Raw genomic sequence first — 23,480 nt, 5'->3', positions numbered from 1 at the left:
AGAGAGTATGTCGATGTGGAATTGAAGCCGCAGTACAAGTAAGCAGCTGAATTTTATACTCTTCTCTGCTAAATTTACGATGATTGTATATAATTTTGATTTGACGTAATCTACCGATGTGGGACGCTGTACAACCAAGTAGCTGAATCTTACATTGTAGACTATGAATGATGAAAAAGATTAACATGAACATGTTCCAGCAACTTGCTTGCAACTCATTTGAATAAAATAGCTACTGCTTTTACTAACCTATCTAATAGACCACAAATTCTAGAGGGTGAAATTTGGGAGGTGATGGAAAAATTGGATTTGGAGTCTAATAAGATCTTAAAAGCGTATAAATTTCTATAACATCGCCGTGATAAGTTGAGTAGCTTGCTTGGATGCTTATGGGAGCATAGAAAAGATTACTTATTTATACTGAAGGAAGATGACAATTAGTTACTATCTATAATTCTTAAATATATCTATTATCTATAACTCTTATTAGGATGATACTCCTTTTAGGGACTTTATATTTATTATATTACGTAGGATGATTGTGCACTTAAATGTTTATATATCGATAGGACAATGATAATAAAAGACTTAATATAAATATAATTATGATATATATGTCTTGTGAATGCCAATATTATTGATCAATATTTAATAATATTAAATATTATTTAAAAAAAAAATTGAACAGCTCTTTGAGAATTGAAATAAATATAGAATGTGTATTAAATTATTAAAAATAAAGAATTAATAATGAAATTGCATATAAAAATGAAATGAGGATATTTAGATAATTTAATTAATCTTTTAGAACAATGCAATACAATCAAACAAACAAAAAAAAAGAATAGTTACAGAACCATGATAAACCATATAATATTTTCAAACATTATATGACATAGTACATTGTAAAACCATATAATAGATATAATACGATGGAAAACCATAAATTAATGAAATCATGGAAAAACATCATCCAAACAGGGCTTAACCCACAAATCTAAAACAAAAATAAGTAAATGCAGAAGGATTAATTTTAATCACCATAATCTCAGTCATCATAACAAAAGGAAAATAGTAGTTCAAACTATACCCACACACAAACCCCTTATTTGAATAGAATATCAAAGCTCAGTAGGAAAGGTAGATTGGACTCTAAAGGACAACCAAGCCAACAGGAAAGAGTTGAGTTGTGACAGCCAAGACTATTCACCAAGGTTGGTTAAGGGCTCAACCGATGTGAGGAAGCATTGGAAAAGGGGATCTTCCGTTAGATACTAAAAGTGAATGGAAATCAATCGAGTCAATTTGGGTGCTTTGGTCTGTTGGTACTGACTAGGATGGTTTAAGGATTTGAGATAAGGAATTGAGAATGGAGGGGACTATGAATGGAGGTGCTGATTCTATTAAGGAAGGAGGACTAGGATGGTTTAAGGATTTGAGATAAGGAATTGAGAATGGAGGGGACTATGAATGGAGGTGCTGATTCTATTAAGGAAGGAGGAAAGAGCATCGATAGGGAGCAAGATTGGGTTTTTAAAAATGAAGGGTATAGAAATTAGGAGCTAATGGTTGGGGAGATGAAATTGTTTCATTTGAATGGAGAGTTTCTCTAGACCTTAGGTTAGGTAATTTTAGATTGACCTTCCCTCTCCATTATTTATTCATTTGTGGCGAAATTATATATTACTAGTGAAAAAAATAAATTTTCCATAAATATTTGGCCACAACAGACTAAATTTATTATATTTTGAACAAGGATATCTTTTTGTAAAATTTTACCAAAATGATGTAGAAGATTGCATTATAATTTTGCAGCTGGCAGAGAAAGCGGAAAAACGTATTGATGAGTTGAAGCCCATGGTACCTGATGTTGTTAAAATCATCAAAGAAGCTGTCATGGTTAGATTATTTTCTTCAAACATATAGCAATTGATTTCTTTCTATTAATCTTTTTCTTTCCCTTAATTTTCCTATATGTTTTTGCAGAGAGTTATTAGATTTGGTGCCACTCGAGTTATTGTTATCGGAAATTTTTCAATCGGTTGCATGCCCATATACCTTACAGAATTTCACTCTAATGATTCTAGTGAATACGATGAATTTCATTGCCTCAAGGGACTGAATAACTTTGCAATGTATCACAATGAACAACTCTGGCAAGAAATTAAAGAATTGGAAGAAGAGAATCCAAAAGTGAAGATAGTATATGGGGATTACTACAATGCCTACATGTGGATTTTGAGGAAAGCTGCATTGCTTGGTGAGTCTTTAAAATCTGCAAATTTTCATATATACAAAGCACATAACTGAAACTAACAATGTTTACTTGTTCCATGGAAACAGGTTTTGATCCAAAATCACTGCAAAAAGCTTGTTGTGGGAGTGGAGGCGATTATGAGTTTAGTCTTAATAGAATGTGTGGGGCTCCTAATGTACTAGTTTGTGATAAACCTCAATAACGTATTAGTTGGGATGGAGTGCATTCAACTGAAAAAGCCTATTTCTTCATGGCACAATGCCTATTGCATCATTCCCTGAATGATTGAATTTGTTAGTGACCCAATTAGTTCAATCTCTGAATGAGAAAACAGTTTCTATTCTATCGAGTCTAGCAGTACTCTTTACATGTGTTCAAGGATAGCAACTGGGCCAAGGGGAATTGTTTGGGGAGATAGAGTTGAGGGTGGAAAGAGTATTAGAAGGAGATATTGAGGCAAATGTGGATGCAGCTCAGCAACCTAGGCCTAGGAGAAAAGGCAAAACTGGAATGGTGAACTGAGGCCATGAAAAGTGAATAATTCTGGAAACAGACTGCTACAAGTATTGCAAGGGAGAGGAACTATAGTTCTTACAGCTTCCAATATCAAATGTACTCTTTAAATGGTGTCATGTGAATTGTCTGAAAAGACAACATAAAGAGGTTTTTAAGGAGAAAAGTGGGGATTACTTGCTTGAATTGCATTTCTCGTTAATGACAGTTGTTAATGGACCCCAAAAATGAATTAAATTAAGTTCTTACAAAATTTTTCATTTCAAACAGAGTTAAAAGAAAATCAAATTGTGGTGGACACCATTTAACAGGAGATATGATCAGGCTGGAGTTTCTGATAGGAAGATGGGGCTGCTGCTGTCGCTGCTGGAACTGTGTTTAGCAAACACCATAACAGCATTCTCAGTGGTGGGTATACAATTGAGTTTCTACTTGTTCATAAACTCCAAACCAACATGAAACTAAACTGGATTTTTTTCATGGTCAGATTGCAGCAACATGTGATCTAACCAATCAGCCATAAAGGTAGCCAATAGATAAGAACTCATACAATTTAAAAGCTTAAAGTAACTCGTTTATTCAATAATTTACTCTAAGTGTAATTTTTATATTCTTAATTCTATTTTAAATTAGGTAGAAATTCCATTATTTAAAAATAATCAAATTATTAATGACTGAATGAAATAAAAAAAAAAAAAAAACTCTTATGTGTGCGAAATAATCAAGTTATTAAAATCAAACAATTCCTTCAAATTAAGTATAATTGTATGCATAATAACACCTAGTATGCCAAGTATTCCAATGAACTCAATTATTGAATTTGTTCAAAATATTTTTTTTTTTTTAACTTTTAGAATCTATTTTATATTTTAAGTTCCCTCATACCATTGGCAAATTGTTAATAAAACTCCATAACAAAATTTAGGAAAGATGAAAAAATTTTATATTCAAATCCATAGCTGATAATAGAACTAATATAAATGCTTTCTATTTTCTACTCACACGAAGCCCATATTCTTGCTTTTCAATCAATCTACATAAATCTTTAAATCTTAAATAATAAAGTTAACTAAATACTTATTTGATTAATAAAATAATGACTTCAATCTAAATTTTAAAGTAAATATATCTTATATTTATTATGTTTACTAAATATTTATTTATAAATTAACCCCAATTATAATAAAGCAATATAATAAATATATTTTTATTTATTATACATAAAAATATTTTATTAAATACCTATTCTCATTATTGTAAATTATGCATTTATTTGCTAACTTTATTTAATATGCAATAATAAAAATAAAATACAGTAAAAATATCATATCCATCAATCTATAAACCTTTGAAAGCAGCTAGCCATTGGCACTCCTTACTCTTTAGCTTTGGAATAATTAGGACTTTCATGCATAATAGAATTATAATGATCCAAGAGTATAAGTTCTATATGAGTTTAAAGTATTGTAACCCTCATATTGAGATCTTTTATAGTCAGGGGTTGGAGTCGTCCCAAATCTTTGTACATTAATATCTATATCTTTTATAATGGAAACCATATACTTTTAAGGTGATCTATTATTTCTCATATTAATCAATTGATTTAATAAAATGAGTATTAATAAATAGGCAACTATTAAATTATATGTAAGCAAACTCCTATGACTAAATCAATTGTAACTATTTTATTATAATGATATGCTTTAGTGGGGAAAAATTGAATCAAATTAAATAAAAAATTGATCTGAATCGAATCGATCTAATTTAATTCAATTCGGTCAGAATTTTTAGATTTTTTATTTTTTAGACTTTATTTTAAATATTTATGATTCAATTAAATCATTTTAATATTATTTAGGGTCTAATCTTTTATATTATAAAAATATAAAAATGATATAATATTAATAAATAGTTAATTTAGTTTAATTTTTTAATTTTTTTTATCAAAATCGAATTAAATCGAAATAATAAAAATTAAAATTAAATTAAATTAAAAAAATTAAAAATTTAAATTTAATTTAATTTATTAATTATTTTAATTTAAATCTAACACTCTATCCTACCAAAAAAACCTAATCGATAAACCATTTAAATTAGCGCACCATGTGAAGCAAGTTTCAGTTTACGGTACTTTTTAGTTAATATTGATTTCGTTGACTAATAATCACCAAAATAGAATCTGCCCTCTACAAGAAGGCTTTTACTTAATACACAGCAATTTAAATTGGAAAAATGATATAAAATTACAAAACCCTAATAAAAGAAGAGCACGAACCCTCAAAATTAAGAAAATAAATAAATAATTCTTTAAAATTGTAAATATGACCATTGTTTTTTATAATAAATAAAATTTTTTAAAAATAAAAAGAATAATAAAAGGAAATGGGAAGTTCTCAGTAGTACTGAGAGAAAATCTTACCTTTGGAAAGAGTGGAGTGAAAACGTTTCAGGGTTTCTATTTTAGCCTCCAATAATTTTTTAAATTTTTTATGCTTGAATTATTTAGAAAATTAGTTAATAAAAATTATTTTTTTAATAAGTAAAAAAATTGAACATTATTTATTTTCTAAATTAAAACCAAATAATTTAAAATATGCTATTTTATTAAAATATATTTTCTAAATATAAATTATTATCTGCAAACCGATACTAACCTTAAAGCTTAAAATTTATTTTTTTCTTTTAGAAGTTGTAATTTCAATTTCTTTATAAATCTTTTATTTTAACAAACATTCGTAACTTATTTAGGGAGACAAATGATTTAAATATGTATTTACAACATCTAAATTAATAAAAATAAAATATTAAGTGCTTACAAGAAGGATTCAAAAGCCTTGTTGTTTGATTTAGCCACAGTTCTGTTCCAACACTGAACTGAGACTAGATTGGAATTAATGGGTTGGAATTCAAATTAATAGTTTAGTTTAGTTTTAATTTGATTTTAAATTCTTAAAATATATTATTTTGTAAAATTTTACCATTTAAAATGATATATAAATAAATTAAATTATTAAATAAACATTATTCTATTTAAATATAATATTATTTTATTTTTGTATTATGAAAATGGATATATTTTTAAAAAATTACTTATTTTTTCAATTATCAATTGAATGATATTTAACTAATATTTATTTATTTCTTTATAATTTTATTTAATTTTATCTAAATATTTTACTTTTAAATTTTTTTAAATTAAATTCAAATCTACCGTTTAAAATTTAAATTTAATTGAAATCAAAATTAAAAATGTAAAATTTTGTAATCATAGACTGTTGTAAAACTAAATCAAAATGAATCAAAATTATTAAAAAAATAATATTTTTTAAACCATCTTAAATCGAACCAATTTCGATTTTATTCAAAAATCAAATGAATCTTGTTGCGGGAGTGGATGATAACTGAGTTTAGTGTTAAAAAAATGTGTGGAGCTTCTAATGTCCGGTTTATCATAAACATAAAAAAACCCATTAGTTAGCCACCGGTATGTTCCACATGCTTATTGCATAGCTTGATTACTTATAATTTTATTATTATTATTATTTTAAATGCTAATTGATTAAAAAAATCTAATATTTGTGTCAATTACTTTTTAATTTAAATATTTAAATCTTGAATTAGTTAGCCACAGGTGTGTTCGAGTGATATTTTAATTAATTTTTAAAAATTTACAAAACCAAATTAAGTTAATTATGGGTGAGCGTCGAAGTAAAAAAAAAAAAAAAAATTTATCAAATTCAATAAATATAAATTATGTATAGCTAGAGTGAATAGAATTGTATTCGTGGGAAATTAACATTAAAAATTTCTAATTAATCATTAAAAAATTAAATAATAAAAATAAAATAAAAAACTTTGATTGAAAGTTACTAAAGTAAAAAATTAAGATAATTAAAAATAATAATAAAAAAATAAAAATTAAATAATAAACTTGAAATAAAATTAATGTAAACAAATTCAATTCAAAAATATGATCCGTTCCAGTTATGAAAATTGATTATTAAAGTAAAAATATCTTTATTTATCTTAATAAATTGATTCTAATTATGAGAGACACTTCTTAAACTCAATCTCTCTATAAATATAAATTAATTATGAAACGTTCGCTAATTAATTATAGTCAACAAATAACTTAAAAAATGTATATTAAATTTAATTTATTTACTGTTTTAAAAATTAGAGAGATCTAATTCTAACCAACAAATCAAACTCTAAGATAAGTTTAAGTTAAATCATATAATTTTTTAACAGATTACGCTTACATATTGTTAAACAACTCAAGTAATTACATACTAAAGCATCCAAATTAATAATATTTTTATCTTATTAATATGAACAACAATCCCTATTAATTAATTAACAAAATAATAATAATAATAATAATAATAATAATAATTAAAATTATATAAATATTAAAAAAATAAAAATTAATAATAAAATTTAAATCTCATAATCCTAAAAAAAAAAAGTTGAAATTTCAATTTATTTTTAATTAGAAAAAAAAATTAGCTACCCATATTAAAAAGTACAAAAATCTAGAGAAAATTTGGTAAAAAGGAGAGGATGTGGCTGTTGTCAAAAAGTTTGCTTAAAATAGCAAACTCCTAGAAAAATTTTACCTAAAACTTTCTTTTTAAACAGATAAAATTTAAGTTTTCAAGTAAAATGGAACGTTGATTCGTTTGAGGAGAAGTTTCCTAAGGTTAATGGACAAGAATCCCATAATTTGGGCTGAAATAAAAATCTTTTAATGAAAAATTCTAAATCTGCCGTATTAGTATTGCATCTTTGCTGCAATTTAGAGTCTTATCCACTTGCATACAGCCTTGATCAAGGATTTGTTCAAATCTTTATTTGGCCACTATATAAAATCAGTTTCTTTCCTTTTAAATTTAAATCATTTTTATTATCCTTTTATCACCGTATAAGATCTATAAAAATTATTCAAAATAAATAGCATTTAAATTAAATATTTAATTAAAATATATACTAAAATATAGAGTTTTATACATTTAAAATCATACTGACAAGACATAGTTGTGAGAATGTATATTGCGCTTGAATTTTTGCCCCATTGAGAAAAATAAAACCAAAAATAGATTTGCATTATTATACGGATTGTGAGTGAGATAAGAAATTGGGTATATCTAAAATATGGGCCTATAATGGGATAGATGAGTGTAATTAACTTGAATAAGATGGAATTTATTTTCACATATGTTATATTAAAAAATAATTAAAACTACTATAAAAAGAATAATTAAAAATTACACGTGGAAGATAAGATAGACAAATGAAATCTAATTGAAACTTGACTAAATATTACTTAAAGATAAAGTTGGGACAATTAGTTCAAGATTTAATCTATTAATTTTTTTATTTAAATTTTTTGAGAGTATAAATATATAGACATTTTCTTTTAATTCTTTTGTGGGATAAGTACCTGTTAACTGATTTTCTCATCGTTTTCGACACACAGCCAAAAGTGCACAAAAAGCCTGGGCTACAACTGCGCGTTGGAAAAGAGCATATCATCCACTATTATATTTTAATTTTAATAATTAATAAAAATTACTCCTAAATATAAATATTGAGTTAGTTAATTTAAATTTTAAATATTTAAATTAAAATATAAAATAATAGTAAATATTGATTTTTTAGTTAATTAACAATAATATAAAGTGTGATTTCCAGCTCAAAACTTCCTCCTAACGAGTGGCTCTAGGAAAAGACAGAACAATAACTATTCATGGTTTAGTCCATTATGACAAAATAGAAAAGTTAAAAAAAAATTTCCATATAATGATGTATTATGCCCTTATCCAAATTACAATAACAAGAATTAAAGAAATTAAAAATATAAAAAAAATAAATTATAAACGAATAAAAAATTTTAAACATTTACGTTAATATATATTTATATTTAAAATTTTAACTTTAAATAATAAAATTAACCTTTTCAATTTATTATAACTATAACTAAGAGAATTATATTAAATTTAGAAAAATCAGCAATAAATTATAATATCTTAACCTTTTTTATTAATAACATATATATTTTCTTAATTTAAATTTTATATTATAAGTAAATATATTTTATGTTTAATATATATAATAATAAATATAATTTATGTAACAAATATTTATTATAAATGATTTTGTATTATATATAAATACTAGATATTAAAGTATTTGATTAATGTTTATAATCAATACTATTGGAAATTATGTGTATATTATATATATATGGAAAACTCTGTCACTAATATTAAATAAAATAAAATATTATATATTTTAATTAGTAAAATTTTATTTTGTTTAATATTTTAAATTTTATTAATTTATTATATATAAATATATATATATAAATGAGAATAAGGGATAAATAATGAGATTAGTAAAAAAATATTGTTAAAATATAAATATTTATTTTAAAAATTATTTTATTTAGTTAAATAAAACTTTAAAAATTATATTATAATTTATTATTAATTTCTAGGAGTAAGCAATCGATCGGTTCGGTTTAAAACTGAATCGAACTGAATAAACTGAAATTTTAGTATTTATAAAAATTGAATCGAATCGAATCGATTTTAATCAGAAATCGAATCGAACTGAATCGGTCTGATTTGAATTGATTCGGTTTGATCGGTTTGAATTTTTAATAATTTTTTATTTTTTACGCTTTATATTATTATCAATGATCGATTCGATTTGATTTTTTCAGTTTTTTTCTAATTAAAATCGAATCAAACCGAAATAACTGAAATTTTAAAATTAAAAATCAAACCGAATTGAAATGAATAAAAAATCGAACTAAATTTCAAAATTAATTGGATTTAATTGATTTTTTTAATTTGAACCGAATACTCCTAATCATTTGGCTATCGGGATAAATTGAAAATTTTTTATTTTATTATTTAAAATTGAAAATTTTGAATATAAATATAAATTAATATTAATATTTTTTTTTATCAAATAGCCTTAAATTATATAATGTTAATTAATTATTTAGTGATATGTTTGTGGCCTTTTGACGTTTATTTATTTTTAAGGTGAACCGAGATTAATCTATTTGACAAAGTTGGAGTTCCTTCCAAACTTTTCCAGCAATCAAATTTATTTTATTTGATTAGAAAAAACTTACAAATACTTTAAAAAAATTACAATTTGATGTGATATAAAAAAATTTATTAATTATTTTTTAAAGAATAATATATTAAAATATTATTAAAATTTAAAAAATTTTACTAATTAATTGCTTTATTAATTTTAATAGTTAAGTGTTATAAAAAAATTAAAATACACTTGATATGAATAAGCTGAATAATAAATATTTTATAAAATTAATAAAATAAATTAAATAGTAACAATTAAAATTATTAGAATAATTAATCATTGCTCTTGTCCACCTTGCTGTCTCAAATATTGCTCCTGCATTGGTTGCCGAAACCGGCTTACCCTGAAGCCTCCAACTTAGGTATTTTGGAGTCGCTTATAAACCTGTGAGGTTATAGTTGGAACCAATAAGAGGGAAAACATGAATTCATTTTGCTTCCATAAATGGTGTAACAAGCTTACTTCATCCCGGGGTCAACTGTATAAGGTACAGTTCTTCTTCCTTGTCACCCCTTGATTTTTAATTTTAATTATTTTTGCATGTAATGAGCAATTTCTACTTGTATATTCTATTACAAAAATTAAGATAATATTTTTAATTTGTTACTTTATATATTCTAACTGTAAATATAGTCTAATAGTACAGTTTGAGGAATATTACATCTTCTTTCACTGCCTGTAATTTACTTACTTTTTCATGATAAATAAAAAATACTGATAAAATTATAATTTTTAAATATAAAATAAATATTTTATTAAAATATATATAATAAAAATAAATAAATTTTTTTGGTAATAATTTTAAACTGTTACTAAATTATTCTCTTAATAATATAAAGTAATAATTTCGAAACGTGCTGCTAAGATTTTATTCGCTAAACCCTAAAATATAATAGATATACTTTTGTGTTGGACGATCATTAATTAGTTTCACTGGCATTGCAATTTCAAAGGCAGGAATGATCCCTCTTCAGTTGGAGTTGGGTGGAAAAGATGTCTGCCTTGTGCTGGAGGATATAGATCTTGATTTGGTTGCAGCAAACATTATCAAAGTAGGCTTTTCATACAGTGGCCGAAGATACAAAACCATTAAGGTGGTGGTGGTGATGGAATCTATAGCTGGTGCTCTAGTAGGAAAAATGAATGCAGGAGTTGTAAAGCTGAGAGTTGGGCAGCCAGAGGATAACTGTAACATCACTCCAGTGGTTATAGAATCATCTTCGAATTTCATTGAAGGACTTGTCATGGATGTCAAAGAGAAAGGAGCAAGCTTTTGCCCGGAATGGGTTAATTACCTCATTTGGCCCTTGCTTCTAGATAATGTAAGAGCTGATATGAGGACTGCATGGGAAGAGCCATTTGGATTTGTTCTTCCAGTTATCAAGATCAATTCTAATGAAGAAGGAACCCATCGTTGCAATGCTAGCAATTATACTGAATACATAATTTAGCATCTGATCTTTACACAAAAATTCAGTCGGCATCTTTGACATTTTTATCATTAATTTTTAGCACTTAAACTTAGAGTATAACTATTTAGCACATAGACTTTATACAATATAAATATTTAACTCTAAGTGGGGTTAAATAGTTACACTTTTATAAAGGTTAGGTGATAAAAGTTAATAACGAAAGTATCAAGGTGCCAACTGAATTTTTAGTTAAAATTTAAAGACAAATTATATATTTTACCTAAAAATTATAAGTTTCAAGTATGTGTTCATCGTCCATCATCCTAGTTGTAAAATCTTGGGAATGTATTAAAAAGGTCTTGGTTTTGAATTGAAACTGTTGAATCCCACATCGGTTGTGGAGAGGGGTAATGTGTCTCTTATATAGGTCACAAGTACTCCTACTCATGGAGCTAACTTTTGGAATGAGTTAGATCTGGTTCAAATTTAATATGGTATGAGAGTCTCACATCCGATTATTAAATAATGTGTCCTTTATATGGGTCATAAACACTCCTCCCCTGAAGTTAGTTTTTAAAGCCAGTTAGGTCTGGTCTAAATTTAACAGCATGGAGCTAACTTTTGGAATGAGTTAGATCTGGTTCAAATTTAATATGGTATGAGAATCTCACATCCGATTATTGAATAATGTGTCCTTTATATGGGTCATAAACACTCCTCCCCTGAAGTTAGTTTTTAAAACCAGTTAGGTCTGGTCTAAATTTAACATAAACAAATTCAAGGTTGTTTGTTCATAAAAGACATCAATAGAGCTGTGTTGATAAGTAATGCAACGGAGACCGGAATAGTTCAAATCAACTCTGCACCAGCTTATAGTCCATATCATTTTCCTTTTAAGGTGAGGTGAATATCTAGTAGTTCAATAGTGGTAGAATCTATCTTGTAGTGCAAAAGATCAATAATTAAGATTTCTTTTTTTGCGAAAAAACATTTGTATATGAAATATAGTTTCTAAGCAAACAACTTATTTTCTGCTTTTTGATTGCAATGTTAAAAAATAAACCATACAAAAAGTTCTAATGACAGTGCTTGAAGGACAATGGAATTTCATCACAAGGCAAAACCAACAGCATTAACATGATGACCAAAGTCAAGAGCACTGTCATCAGCTTTCCAAGTTCTTCTTACACCATGGGTTAGTATTGTCTACATCAGATTTAGAGAACCAATAATAACAACTATTCTACTTGATTATTAATTAGTAAGATTTGCAGACAAAATTGTCTCTTCACTTGTATTAATTTTGTATTCTCTTCATCAATCAGTACTTATGAATATAAATAAATAAATAAATTAAAGAATTAAAATAAATTGTTTAATTATGTGCTAACTTTATATCATATACTAGGAAGTAACCCGCATTGCAGCGGGACAAAATTTAAACATAAAATTTATCTGTGGATTATACTTAATAAAAATTTATAAATATATTATCACATAATTTTTTCTCTTTTTTTTTTATCCATCCACAAAAATAAGAATTGAATGTGAATTGTATATTTTCATCTATTATAATATAGTATTTATTTTAATTGTATAATATTCTATTTTTTAAAAATTTAATTATAATATGACAAAGTGATCGGTTAAATTTTAGAGTGAATAAATTTCAATACCTTTAAGGGAATTATTAATTTCGATATAAATATTTAATAAATTTGAAAAAAATTATTTAATTTGGTTAAATATCGGTATGTATCTGCATAATAAAATTAAATTTTGAGCAGTTAAGACAATTAAAAATTTAAATTTGAAATTAAACAGTAAGTATATCGTATAATTATGTTGCAATTAGATCAGCAAACCAGTAATGATAATTAAAGGGGAGGTCAGCACAAAGTTGAATAACTATTTAACAAATGAAAAAAAAAATAAATTGTCAAAAAATAATGCAGCTGGTTATTAAAATAGTATTAGCAGAATGAGATTAAAAAATGATAAAAATAAGTGAGAAAAAGAAAAAGAACACATAAATAATACATTTAATAAATATTCACATATATTATAATTTATATTATCAAAAATGAAAGAAGCATCAAATTCAATTTTTTTTTAAAAAAATTAACTAATACATATAAACTTATTAAATAGGTAATTAGTTTTAATTAAAATAAATAATTTTATTTAAAATTCTATATGCACTAAAATCATTAAAAGGATAGCAATTTTCATTAACAATTATAAATAGGAAGAAAGTCAACAAACGTTCAATGGTAACGTAATTTAACTAAATCGTGTATTGATATATTTAAATAATTATTTAATAATAAAATAATTTTATATTATGTGGAGGAGATTATTTTAATTTTAAAACTATTTTAATTTAAATGTTATTAATTTTAATATTATAAAAATATCTTAAAAAATAAATAACCAATATTATTAAAAATCACTGCAAATATCAATATATAATTATTTAAATTATTGTATATTGGATTATATTTTTGAATAACCAATATTATCAAGTGTCGTTTTAATCGAACGTCCATGAAAAATGTAAAATAAAATCCAGCTTTAAATTCTAAATAATTTGGTCCTATATATCTTTGCTAATGGTTCTATCAAATCTCATGAATTGGAAAAATTGCAAAGATGTCCTAGGCTTCCCAAATTTCCAAATTCGATTTTGCCTATCCAAAAGGTAAGTCTTATTCTATTTAAATACCATGTTGTTTTTTTTGTTTTCTACCTTACCTAATTTTTGCACTTCACTGAAACCGCATGCTTAGCTGAACCTTGCATGCTATTTATGCAGTATCTCAAACCTTTGAAGATGTTTTTCTAATGAATGTGCCTATTATGATACTTGCTATTTAAAAGAAAAACTAATTAATATCCACTGATAAAAAAGTTGCTCCCTGTGTGTGGGGTGAATATAAAAGTATAAGTGATAAAAGCAATGTAATGGAAAAACGATACAACCATAAAATTAAAATTAAATACATAAAAAGCAACACAACCATAAAACTAAGATTAATACCAAAGTCCTTTACAAAAAATCAAATACAAAATGTAAAGTAGAAGCAGACCCAGGGAGCAAACAAAAAAGAAAACAGAGGCACAAGCTATAAGGCCCAAAACCCCGGGCAAAACAACAAAAAGGGCCACAAAAGAACCTCTTATTTAAAACAGATTGTCATTCACCAAATCATTGACAAAAGACTTAATAATCTTCAAAGTTTTGGTTAGCCTTTGGATATTTTTCTTCAACTTTTTAAATTTACATGCCAAGGAAGCATAGGATGCTTGCAAGGCCTGTAATTGACCTGGCTATCAATGTACTTGGCTTGAAGATCGGCGATGGCCTGTGTATAGCTTTCTTTCACAACAAACAATTCTCTATAGTTATAGTCATGTATTTCAAGTTCATACATAGCCCTTAAAGCATCCAAAGCTGACATCTTGGCTATATGTTTAGCCTCTTCTATATTCACAATACTCATCCCAGTTTTGTCAGCTATAGTTTTGTTCCCTTGAGAATCATGGTGCAAAAAAATGCACTTAATATAAAAGCACCATTCATCTGTAGTCTCTAATTGGTAGCAAGGGGGCGGTAAACCCAGCTGAGAAAGAACTTCAGACAACATATTTTCAAATGTAATCTTAATGAGCATTGTCTAAAGAAGAAGAGAAAAATAAGTAAATGAAAACATGCATGTAGAAATCAATAAAAACTTCAATCTAAAGACATCTGTATAAGACAAACAGGCCAATGACAAAGATCACTATCCAACCAAACGTCTTATGCAATTGAGTCTTTTTCAAATAAACAGGTCATCTACATTGCAAAATTATGTTGTCTGCATAAAAAAGGGTCTGAATGATGTATATCAATGCAAGTTTCATGCAAGCCTACCGGCCTGAGTGTTTATAATTCCCAGTCTCTTTAAAACATGTATCCACAATGGTCTCAAAAAAAAGTTTTTCTATTCCTACATTAACTTTTGAATCCACCGTATTACTTTTCTACTTTTTCAAATAGTTAAGATCCATCAGTCTAAGTTTCTTTAACACAGCAGATGTTTATAATGTCTTTTAATATGGTTTGTCGCTGTTGATGGTTATATATATATATATACAAACAATTTCCAATTATAATATGAGAGACCTTTAAACTTATTTGTTTCTGTCTCCATTGACCGGTTTCCATTGAGTCAAACAATAATAGCTCTCGGTTCAAGCAAAAAGCTGCATATCCCCACATAGACTAACAAAAGCAAGGGAAAGAAAACAATGAAGATAACAACCTCAGAACAATAGTGAACAGAAAAAAGCTACAAAATAAAGAACAAAACAAAAAAAGTAAGGAAAAAACAAACAATGAAGATAACTACCTCAGAACAGTAGTGAACAAAAAAGAGTTACAAAATAAAGAACAAAACAAAAAAGTAAAGTCAATAAAGAGAAATACAATCACAAACAAAATAAATAAACAATTATTAGAATATTGAATGAAATAAATTAATGAGCTATGGAATAAATATGGTATTAGTTAATGTAAAACTTTCGGGCGTCTATGAAAAATTAAGGACAGGCAACGGCCAAAAGGAAAGGAAGAATGCATTAAAAAGGGCTACAATGAAGTAAAGGAGAAGCGTAATTAAAAAAAATAGAAGAAAGAAGAGAACCTGAGAGAAAAGAGGGTTGAATGAAAATGAAAAAAACTAAACTGAAGATATAAATAAGATCAGAGGCGTGATTAGCGAAGGGAAGAGGTTGCTCATCTTCTCTGCTGTTCTAATAATTTCTTCTAATAAAAAATAAAAAATAATGAAAATACTGACAGTGAAGTGACAGTGTTTTGGCTGGAGAAGTAATCTCATTAGGAACAGAAAGTGTAAAAACAGTGTCTTTGTATAGAACCTGAACAAAGGCAACCAAAAAGATATAATTATGCCTCGTTAAAGGTGTGGAGAAACAGGCTGCATTAAATGCTCAAAATATATAGGGAGCCTATTGAAAAATGGAAAGGGCATGTACTGTTCACAACAGTACACTGTTCAGATCATGGGTTGTGATTATCTCTTAACAGAAGTTCAATGCATTTATATCCAAGGACTCTGATTGAGAAGCCATATATCTGTAACTCTTTTGCTCGGGCTTCATTTAATGAATGGAAGCTTCCAACGTTCAAGAAAAAAGCTCACTCAACTGTTAATGAACACTGACTTGTTGCAATCACGCTTTAAAATCACCTATTTGCACCATTTCAGGAATTGTATATGAAATGCCTATCATTGAGTTGAATCTTGTAATGTTTAAGAATTAAAAGTTCTTCAACGGTAAATGATATATTGTGTATTGAAATTAATATAGAGTTGAAAATGCTTTACTATATATTGATGTTTTACAGATTTGAAAACTTTGCATTATGACAGAACACTATTTAGATCATGACCTGTGATCATCTCTTAATAAAATTTCTATGCATTTGTATCTAGGGACTTTGACTGAGAAGCCATATATCTGTAACTCTTTTGCTCGGACTTGATTTAATGAATAGAAGCTTCCAACACTCGAAAAGAAAAAAGCTGACTTAACTGGTAATGAATACTAAATTATTGCATTCATGCCTTAAAATCACCTGTTTACACCATTTTAGCATTTCTATATGAAGTGCCTGTCATTGAATTGAAGCTTATAATATCTAAGAATTAAAAGTTTTTCAACGGCGAATGATTTATTGTGTATTGATATTAATATAGACTTGAAAATGTTTTATTATATACTAATGTTTTACAAATCTGTAAATGATTTATTGAGTACTGCCTTTTAAAGAGCTTTTATTCTAGCAGGGAAAGGGGAATAAAAAAAGAGACGATAGAGTCTAAATAAATTACCGAAGGGTGTAGTTTGCATTGTGATGTCTAGATCAGTCGCTGAAGGATGTAGGTTGCACTATTCACGGCCTTTTAGTGCGCTTTCATTCTACTAGGGGAACGGAAAGAAACAAAAGAGAGGATGGAACCAGCACAAAATACAACGTCGTTTTGGTAAAGGGGAGGATGGTTCTAAAATGATACCGTTTTGTTGGTCAGTGCCGGGCAAGAAAGGATGTGGAAAGACTTAAAAACCAAGGGAAAGAAAAGAGGGGAATGAGAGCATTCAAAAGGGCAAATGCGTAACTGGATTAAGTCAAAATCAATTGTCGAATATTGTAGATCGCACTGTTCATGGACTAACCGCAAAAAGAGGATGGAACCATGATAAATTACAGTGTCGTTTTGGTAAAGGGAATGATGGTGTAATACCCGGCTTGAGTCCGGCATCGGAATTCCTGTAGACCGGTGGAATCTCGAGTGTCGGAACTCTCGAGAAGGGTAATACATATGTTTTCTCATGTTTTGTGATTTGTTTTAAGGTTTTAAGCATAAAGGAAAATGAGTTTTTGAAAGCAAAGAGCCAAGGGAGAAAATGGCAAGTTCGGCCGCCGAAGGTGACTTTCGGCCGCCGAACCTTGCATGGTTTCGGATTCACGTTTGGCCGCCGAAGGTGGTCTGGCCAGCCACCTATAAAAGGGTGCCAAGTCGGTGGAAGGATGATATTTTGCTTCCATCTTCAGCCAGAGGTGAGTCCAACACCCTCCCTAGTTGACTTTCATGATCTTGCTCAAATCGTGTAAGGTTTTGAAGAGTTTTCATGTGTTTTTGAAGGTTTTGAGAGTTTTGAGCAAAAGCACCAAGTTTTGAAGTTTGGAGAGTTGTGAGGAGATTTTTCCATATCTCCACGATAGGATCACTTGATCTCTTGTTTGGAAGAGGTAAGTCAAGATCCAGAACCTCTTTTACTGATTTTTGAAGGTTTTCTGGGAGTTGTATGGATAGTATGCATGAATAGGGTTTTGGTTGAGGTTTTACATGATTTTGTGTTTAAGCATGTTTAAGTGTTGTTTGATATGTTTCTTGGGGTTATAAGTGAGTTTTAGGCCCTTTTATGCATGTTTTATGATATGTGCTAGTTGGGAGTAGTTGATATGCATGTTGGGTAAGTTTGGGGGAAAGGTTTGCATGAAACAGAGCAGGGTTCTGCCCAGCGGGCAAAACCAGGTTCGGCCGCCGAAGGAAGGTTCGGCCGCCGAACCCCTTGTGGAGGCAGTTTCGGCTGCCAAAGCTTGCCCCCGAAAGCTAGGCTTTCGGTTTAGAAAGGGACTTTCGGCCGTCGAAAGAGGGAGTTTGGCCGCCGAAAGTGTGTGAGTTTCGTCTCTGGACGAGACCTTCGGCCGCCGAACATGCATGAGTTTCGTCTCTAGAGAGGGGTTTCGGCCGTCGAACCTGTCGCCGAAAGTGCCCTGTCCAGCTTTCTTTTACGTGTTTTATGTGATTGTTTGGGGATCTTGTAGAGGGTTTTTGGGGAGTTTCGTAGAGATGTTCTTGAGTTAGTTTGGTCCCTCATTTGAGTCCACCTGTGTAGGTACGGACCAGAGGAACCCCAGAGAGCAGCAGTGAGCCCTGCTTCAGAACCTGCAGAGTTAGTACAGAGTCAGCCAGAGGTGAGTGGAACTTCTCTTTTCAGAACTAAACTGCTTTGAGCATATGTCATGCATCATAAGATTATAGTAGGATGTTTGCATTAGTTTCACGAAGATGACGCATTGCATAATACGATGTGTATGAGGCTGTGGATAGACCAAGGCGACTCCAATAGCCCAAGCTCTGTTATAAGACCTGGCCGGGCCAGGCAGCCATCTGTAGGTAAGACCTGACTAGATCAGGCAGCAGAGATAGTAAGACCTGGCTGGGCCAGGCAGGCAGAGTTGTCAGACCTGGCCGGGCCAGGCAGATTGAGGTTGTAAGACCTGGCTAGGCCAGGCATCCTTTCAGTGGGATTTTTGGTGGTCATGTCTATCCCTGAGATGATGTGATGTAGTGCATTCCATGAGATCATGTTTTCAAATTATGGTTTATAGTTCTGCTCATTGGGCTTGTATAGCTCATCCCTCTCCCTTATCCCCCAGGTTTGCAGGTTCAGAGTCTAGAGGGAGTCCAGCAGGGTTTGCAAGAAGAAGAGTTATGTAATAGCTAGTGTGGACATGTACATGTAAAGAGATAATGTATAGTGTGTAGCTTTGTGCTTGACTTATAAGAGTTGTAATCCCCTTTTTGTATACGCATGATCATTTTATGTATGTTTTCTTTTATTGTTATGACTATGAGAAAACCAGGCTTAACATTATGAGTTGATAGACCAGATATAGTGCATGCACAGGTTAAGCCCTGGAGGAAAGAAAAGTTTTAATGATTTGACAGAACATGTATGATCATGTATGGGATTTCACAGGTACACAGACAGTATAGCAGGCTTACTACGGGTCCCGGCGACCTTAAGTCGATCTGGATCCTAGTGCCGGTAGCAGTTCGATTTTTGAGCTGTTACAGATTGGTATCAGAGCCCTAGGTTCACATGGTCGGACCTATATAGATAGAGTTGGGCTCATAGAGGTTTCGTGGGTCAAGCACAATAGGAAAACATGTCCACTAGGATAGGATGTTAGTCCTGTCTATCTGCTGATGATGTGCAATGCCATGATGCATGTGCCATTTGTTTTTATGTGTTGCTTATGTGTTCTGTTATGTGTTGTTTTCCAGAGAGAGTTAAGATGCGAGGAACTCGTCGATCCGCGAGATTGTCTGGAGTCCCACCTGAAAGTGAGGGTACAGCTGCTCGTCCTCCTGCATTGCCAAGGGCAAGGACTCACAGGTCAAGCAGGGAGGGAACGTCAAGAGACCCTAGAAGGTCTTCTGGCGAGAGCAGAAGAGGAATAGGCAGAGGGGGAAGATCAGAAGAAGAGAGAGTTGCTATGGAGGAGGATCAGAGTAGAGATGTACGTATGGGTATAGGAAGGTCAGAAGAAGGTATGGGGGAGTCCCAGGGAGACGCACAGGCCTCGGGGTTTGGCTATCCACCCTTTCCACAGGGCCCAGGGGATCCGATGGGAGGCACGTCGGATTACTCCAGCTTTGCCCCATATCCACCCTACATGCCATATATGCCCTACCCTTCCTTCTATCCACCATATCACATGTATCCACCCCCACCTTTTCATCCAAGTTCAGCATCGCCTGAATCCAGAGAAACAGTACCTCCACCACCACCACCACCTGAACCAGCAGCCCCTGTTGTTGAAGCACAACCCAGTTCTTCAGGGGGAACTAAGGTAAAGATGACGGAGTACTTAAAGTTGGATGCTCCTAAATTCAACACGGGAGATGATCCCTTTGAGTATCTCAGTGCGGTCAGAATGATAACAAGCGAGTTGGGAGCAGATGAGAGCAGAGCCATTGAGATGGCAGGATTCACATGAAAGTGCAAGAAAGCCAGAGCATGGTTCAAGAATTATGTGGACCCTAGAATTGACAGCATGACATGGGAAGAGTTCGCCAACGAATTTGCTGGGTGGGCTTTCCCTGACAGTTCCAGGGAGCTAAAGGTTGTGGAGTTTGAACAGTTGAGACAGATGGAGGAGATGAGTGTTGATGAGTATACAGATAAGTTCCTGGAATTGTTACCATATGTGGGACAGGCGTATGATACAGATCAGAAGAAGGCAAAGAGATATGCCACGCGGCTTCATCCCAGGTATTTCTCCTTGATTCTCCACACGGAGAAGGAGAGTTTCCACTCCATTGTGGATGCTGCGAGAAAGATGGAGGCCAGTGCCATAAGTCAGAGAGTAGTCAAGCAATCAAAGGCACAGTCTTCTGGTGCTAAACCAGGTTCCTCCTCACAGAGTACGGCAAGTGCGAGCAAGAAGAGATGGGATAAACTCAGAGGAAAGAGAGGCAAGTTCTGGAACAGGATTAAGACGGGTCTGGGAATGAGTAGCGGCTCCAGCTCTGGCACAGATATTCCAGTTTGCAATAGGTGTGGGAGACCGCACAGAGGCGCTTGTTTGTTAGGATCTACAGCCTGCTATAGATGTGGGCAGGAGGGACATTATGCACGGGAATGTCCTCAGGCGATTTTGGTTACACCATCCCAGCAGATGACCTCAGGTAGTGTCGTACAGTCAGCAGCTTCAGCCCGACCACCAAGCAGTGGCAGAGGTAGAGGGAGAGGGGCAGCCTCTTCATCAGGGATGGGTTCCCGAGGTGCAGGTCCGTCAGCCCCAGCACGGATTTTCACCATGACGCAACAGGAGGCAGACACTTCGAACACAGTGGTGTCAGGTACTCTCATCATTGGGTGTTCAGAGGTGTATGCTTTGATGGACCCCGGTGCTTCTCACTCTTTCATTGCTTCTAGAGCCGCAGAGAGTTTGGGGTTGATCGTATCCGAGTTAAAGTGTCCTCTCTGGGTCAGTGGACCTAGATGTGACCCATCATTGGCAGAGTCAGTCTGTCAGTTCAGTCCAGTGTTTATAGAGGATAGATGCCTTCCAGCTGACCTTGTGGTTCTAGAGTTGACAGATTTTGATGTCATTCTAGGGATGGACTGGTTATCTACCTATAGTGCTACCTTGCACTGCAGGGACAAGGTAGTGAGTCTCAGAGACCAGGATGGGTCAGAGTGTGTCTTCAGAGGAGACAGGAGAGGGACACCTAGAGGTTTGATATCAGCCCTCCAGGCTCGTAGGATGTTGAGGAAGGGGTGTCAGGGGTTCCTAGCTTATGTGAGAGAGCTAGACAGTCGGGTTAGGGAACCATCCTCAGTACCAGTTGTTAGAGAATTCCCAGATGTGTTTCCTGAAGAGCTTCCAAGACTACCACCTGATAGGGAAATAGAGTTCGAGATAGAGTTGATGCCCGGTACCCGACCGATCTCTATTCCTCCCTACAGGATGGCACCAATAGAGTTGAGAGAGTTGAAAGAACAGTTACAGGATTTGGTAGCAAAGGGTTTCATCTGCCCGAGTACCTCCCCTTGGGGTGCTCCAGTATTATTTATCAGAAAGAAGGATGGACCACTTAGACTTTGTGTCGACTACAGACAGTTGAACAAAGTCACTATCAAAAACAAGTATCCTTTACCCAGGATCGATGATCTATTCGACCAGCTGGCAGGAGCAGGTTGTTTTTCTAAGATAGATCTGAGATCCGGATACCACCAGTTGAAGATCAGGGAAGGAGATGTATCCAAGACTGCTTTCAGGACCAGATATGGGCATTATGAGTTCCTAGTGATGCCGTTCGGGTTGACTAATGCCCCTGCAGCATTCATGGATCTCATGAACAGGGTTTTCAGGGAGTACTTGGATCATTTTGTGATCGTCTTTATAGATGATATCTTGGTGTACTCCAGGAATGCGGAGGAGCATGCCCAGCATCTGAGGGTAGTTTTGCAAACTTTGAGAGAGCATGGCTTGTATGCCAAGTTCTCCAAGTGCGAGTTCTGGCTAAGGAGCATTGCCTTTTTGGGACATGTAGTATCAGAGGAAGGAATAACAGTAGATCCCAAGAAGGTAGAGGCAGTAGCCAATTGGCCTACACCCACGACCGTGACAGAGATCAAGAGTTTTCTGGGTTTGGCAGGCTACTATCGGAGGTTCGTTCAAGACTTTTCGAAGATAGCTGCTCCTATGACCAGACTGACCAGGAAGAATCAGAAGTTCGTATGGTCAGAGGATTGTGATGAGAGTTTTGAAGAGTTGAAGAGACGGTTGACTTCAGCACCGGTGTTAGCTCTGCCGATCAGTGATGATGATTTCACAGTGTTCTGTGATGCATCCCGAGTGGGATTAGGTTGTGTGTTAATGCAGAATGACATAGTGATAGCTTATGCTTCTAGACAGCTGAAGAGGCACGAGCTGAACTACCCGACACACGATCTTGAGATGGCAGCTGTTATCTTTGCACTTAAGATGTGGAGGCATTACCTCTATGGGGTAAAATGTGAGATCTATACGGATCATAAGAGCCTGCAGCACATTTTGAGTCAGAGAGAGTTAAACTTGAGGCAGAGACGGTGGGTAGAATTGCTCAGTGATTACGATTGTAAGATCCAGTATCATCCGGGTAAGGCTAATGTTGTAGCTGATGCCTTAAGCCGGAAGTCACTTGGCAGTTTATCCCACATTGCAGTAGAGAGAAGACCGATGGTGAAGGACTTTTATAGACTCATGGATGAAGGGCTACAGTTGCAGTTATCTGGTACAGGTGCTTTGATTGCACAGCTGAGAGTGA

The 23,480-nt window shown here is 31.9% G+C and overlaps 1 protein-coding gene across 1 annotated transcript; it reads left to right on the top strand.

The window, feature by feature from the left end:
* The first annotated feature begins 1,454 nt into the window (after positions 1 to 1,454).
* Positions 1,455 to 12,501, top strand: LOC110621503 (NADP-dependent glyceraldehyde-3-phosphate dehydrogenase). Its single transcript, XM_021765784.2, has 10 exons — positions 1,455 to 1,529; positions 1,816 to 1,899; positions 1,987 to 2,260; positions 2,344 to 2,432; positions 2,642 to 2,770; positions 3,112 to 3,182; positions 10,347 to 10,376; positions 10,818 to 11,317; positions 12,069 to 12,199; positions 12,388 to 12,501. Exons 1-10 carry the CDS (start codon positions 1,455 to 1,457, stop codon positions 12,499 to 12,501), a joined length of 1,497 nt encoding a protein of 498 aa, XP_021621476.2.
* Positions 12,502 to 23,480: the final 10,979 nt, after the last annotated feature.

This window comes from Manihot esculenta, chromosome 8, assembly GCF_001659605.2.
Source record: "Manihot esculenta cultivar AM560-2 chromosome 8, M.esculenta_v8, whole genome shotgun sequence".
NCBI lineage: Eukaryota > Viridiplantae > Streptophyta > Magnoliopsida > Malpighiales > Euphorbiaceae > Manihot > Manihot esculenta.
This window is presented reverse-complemented; position numbering and strand designations above follow the sequence as displayed.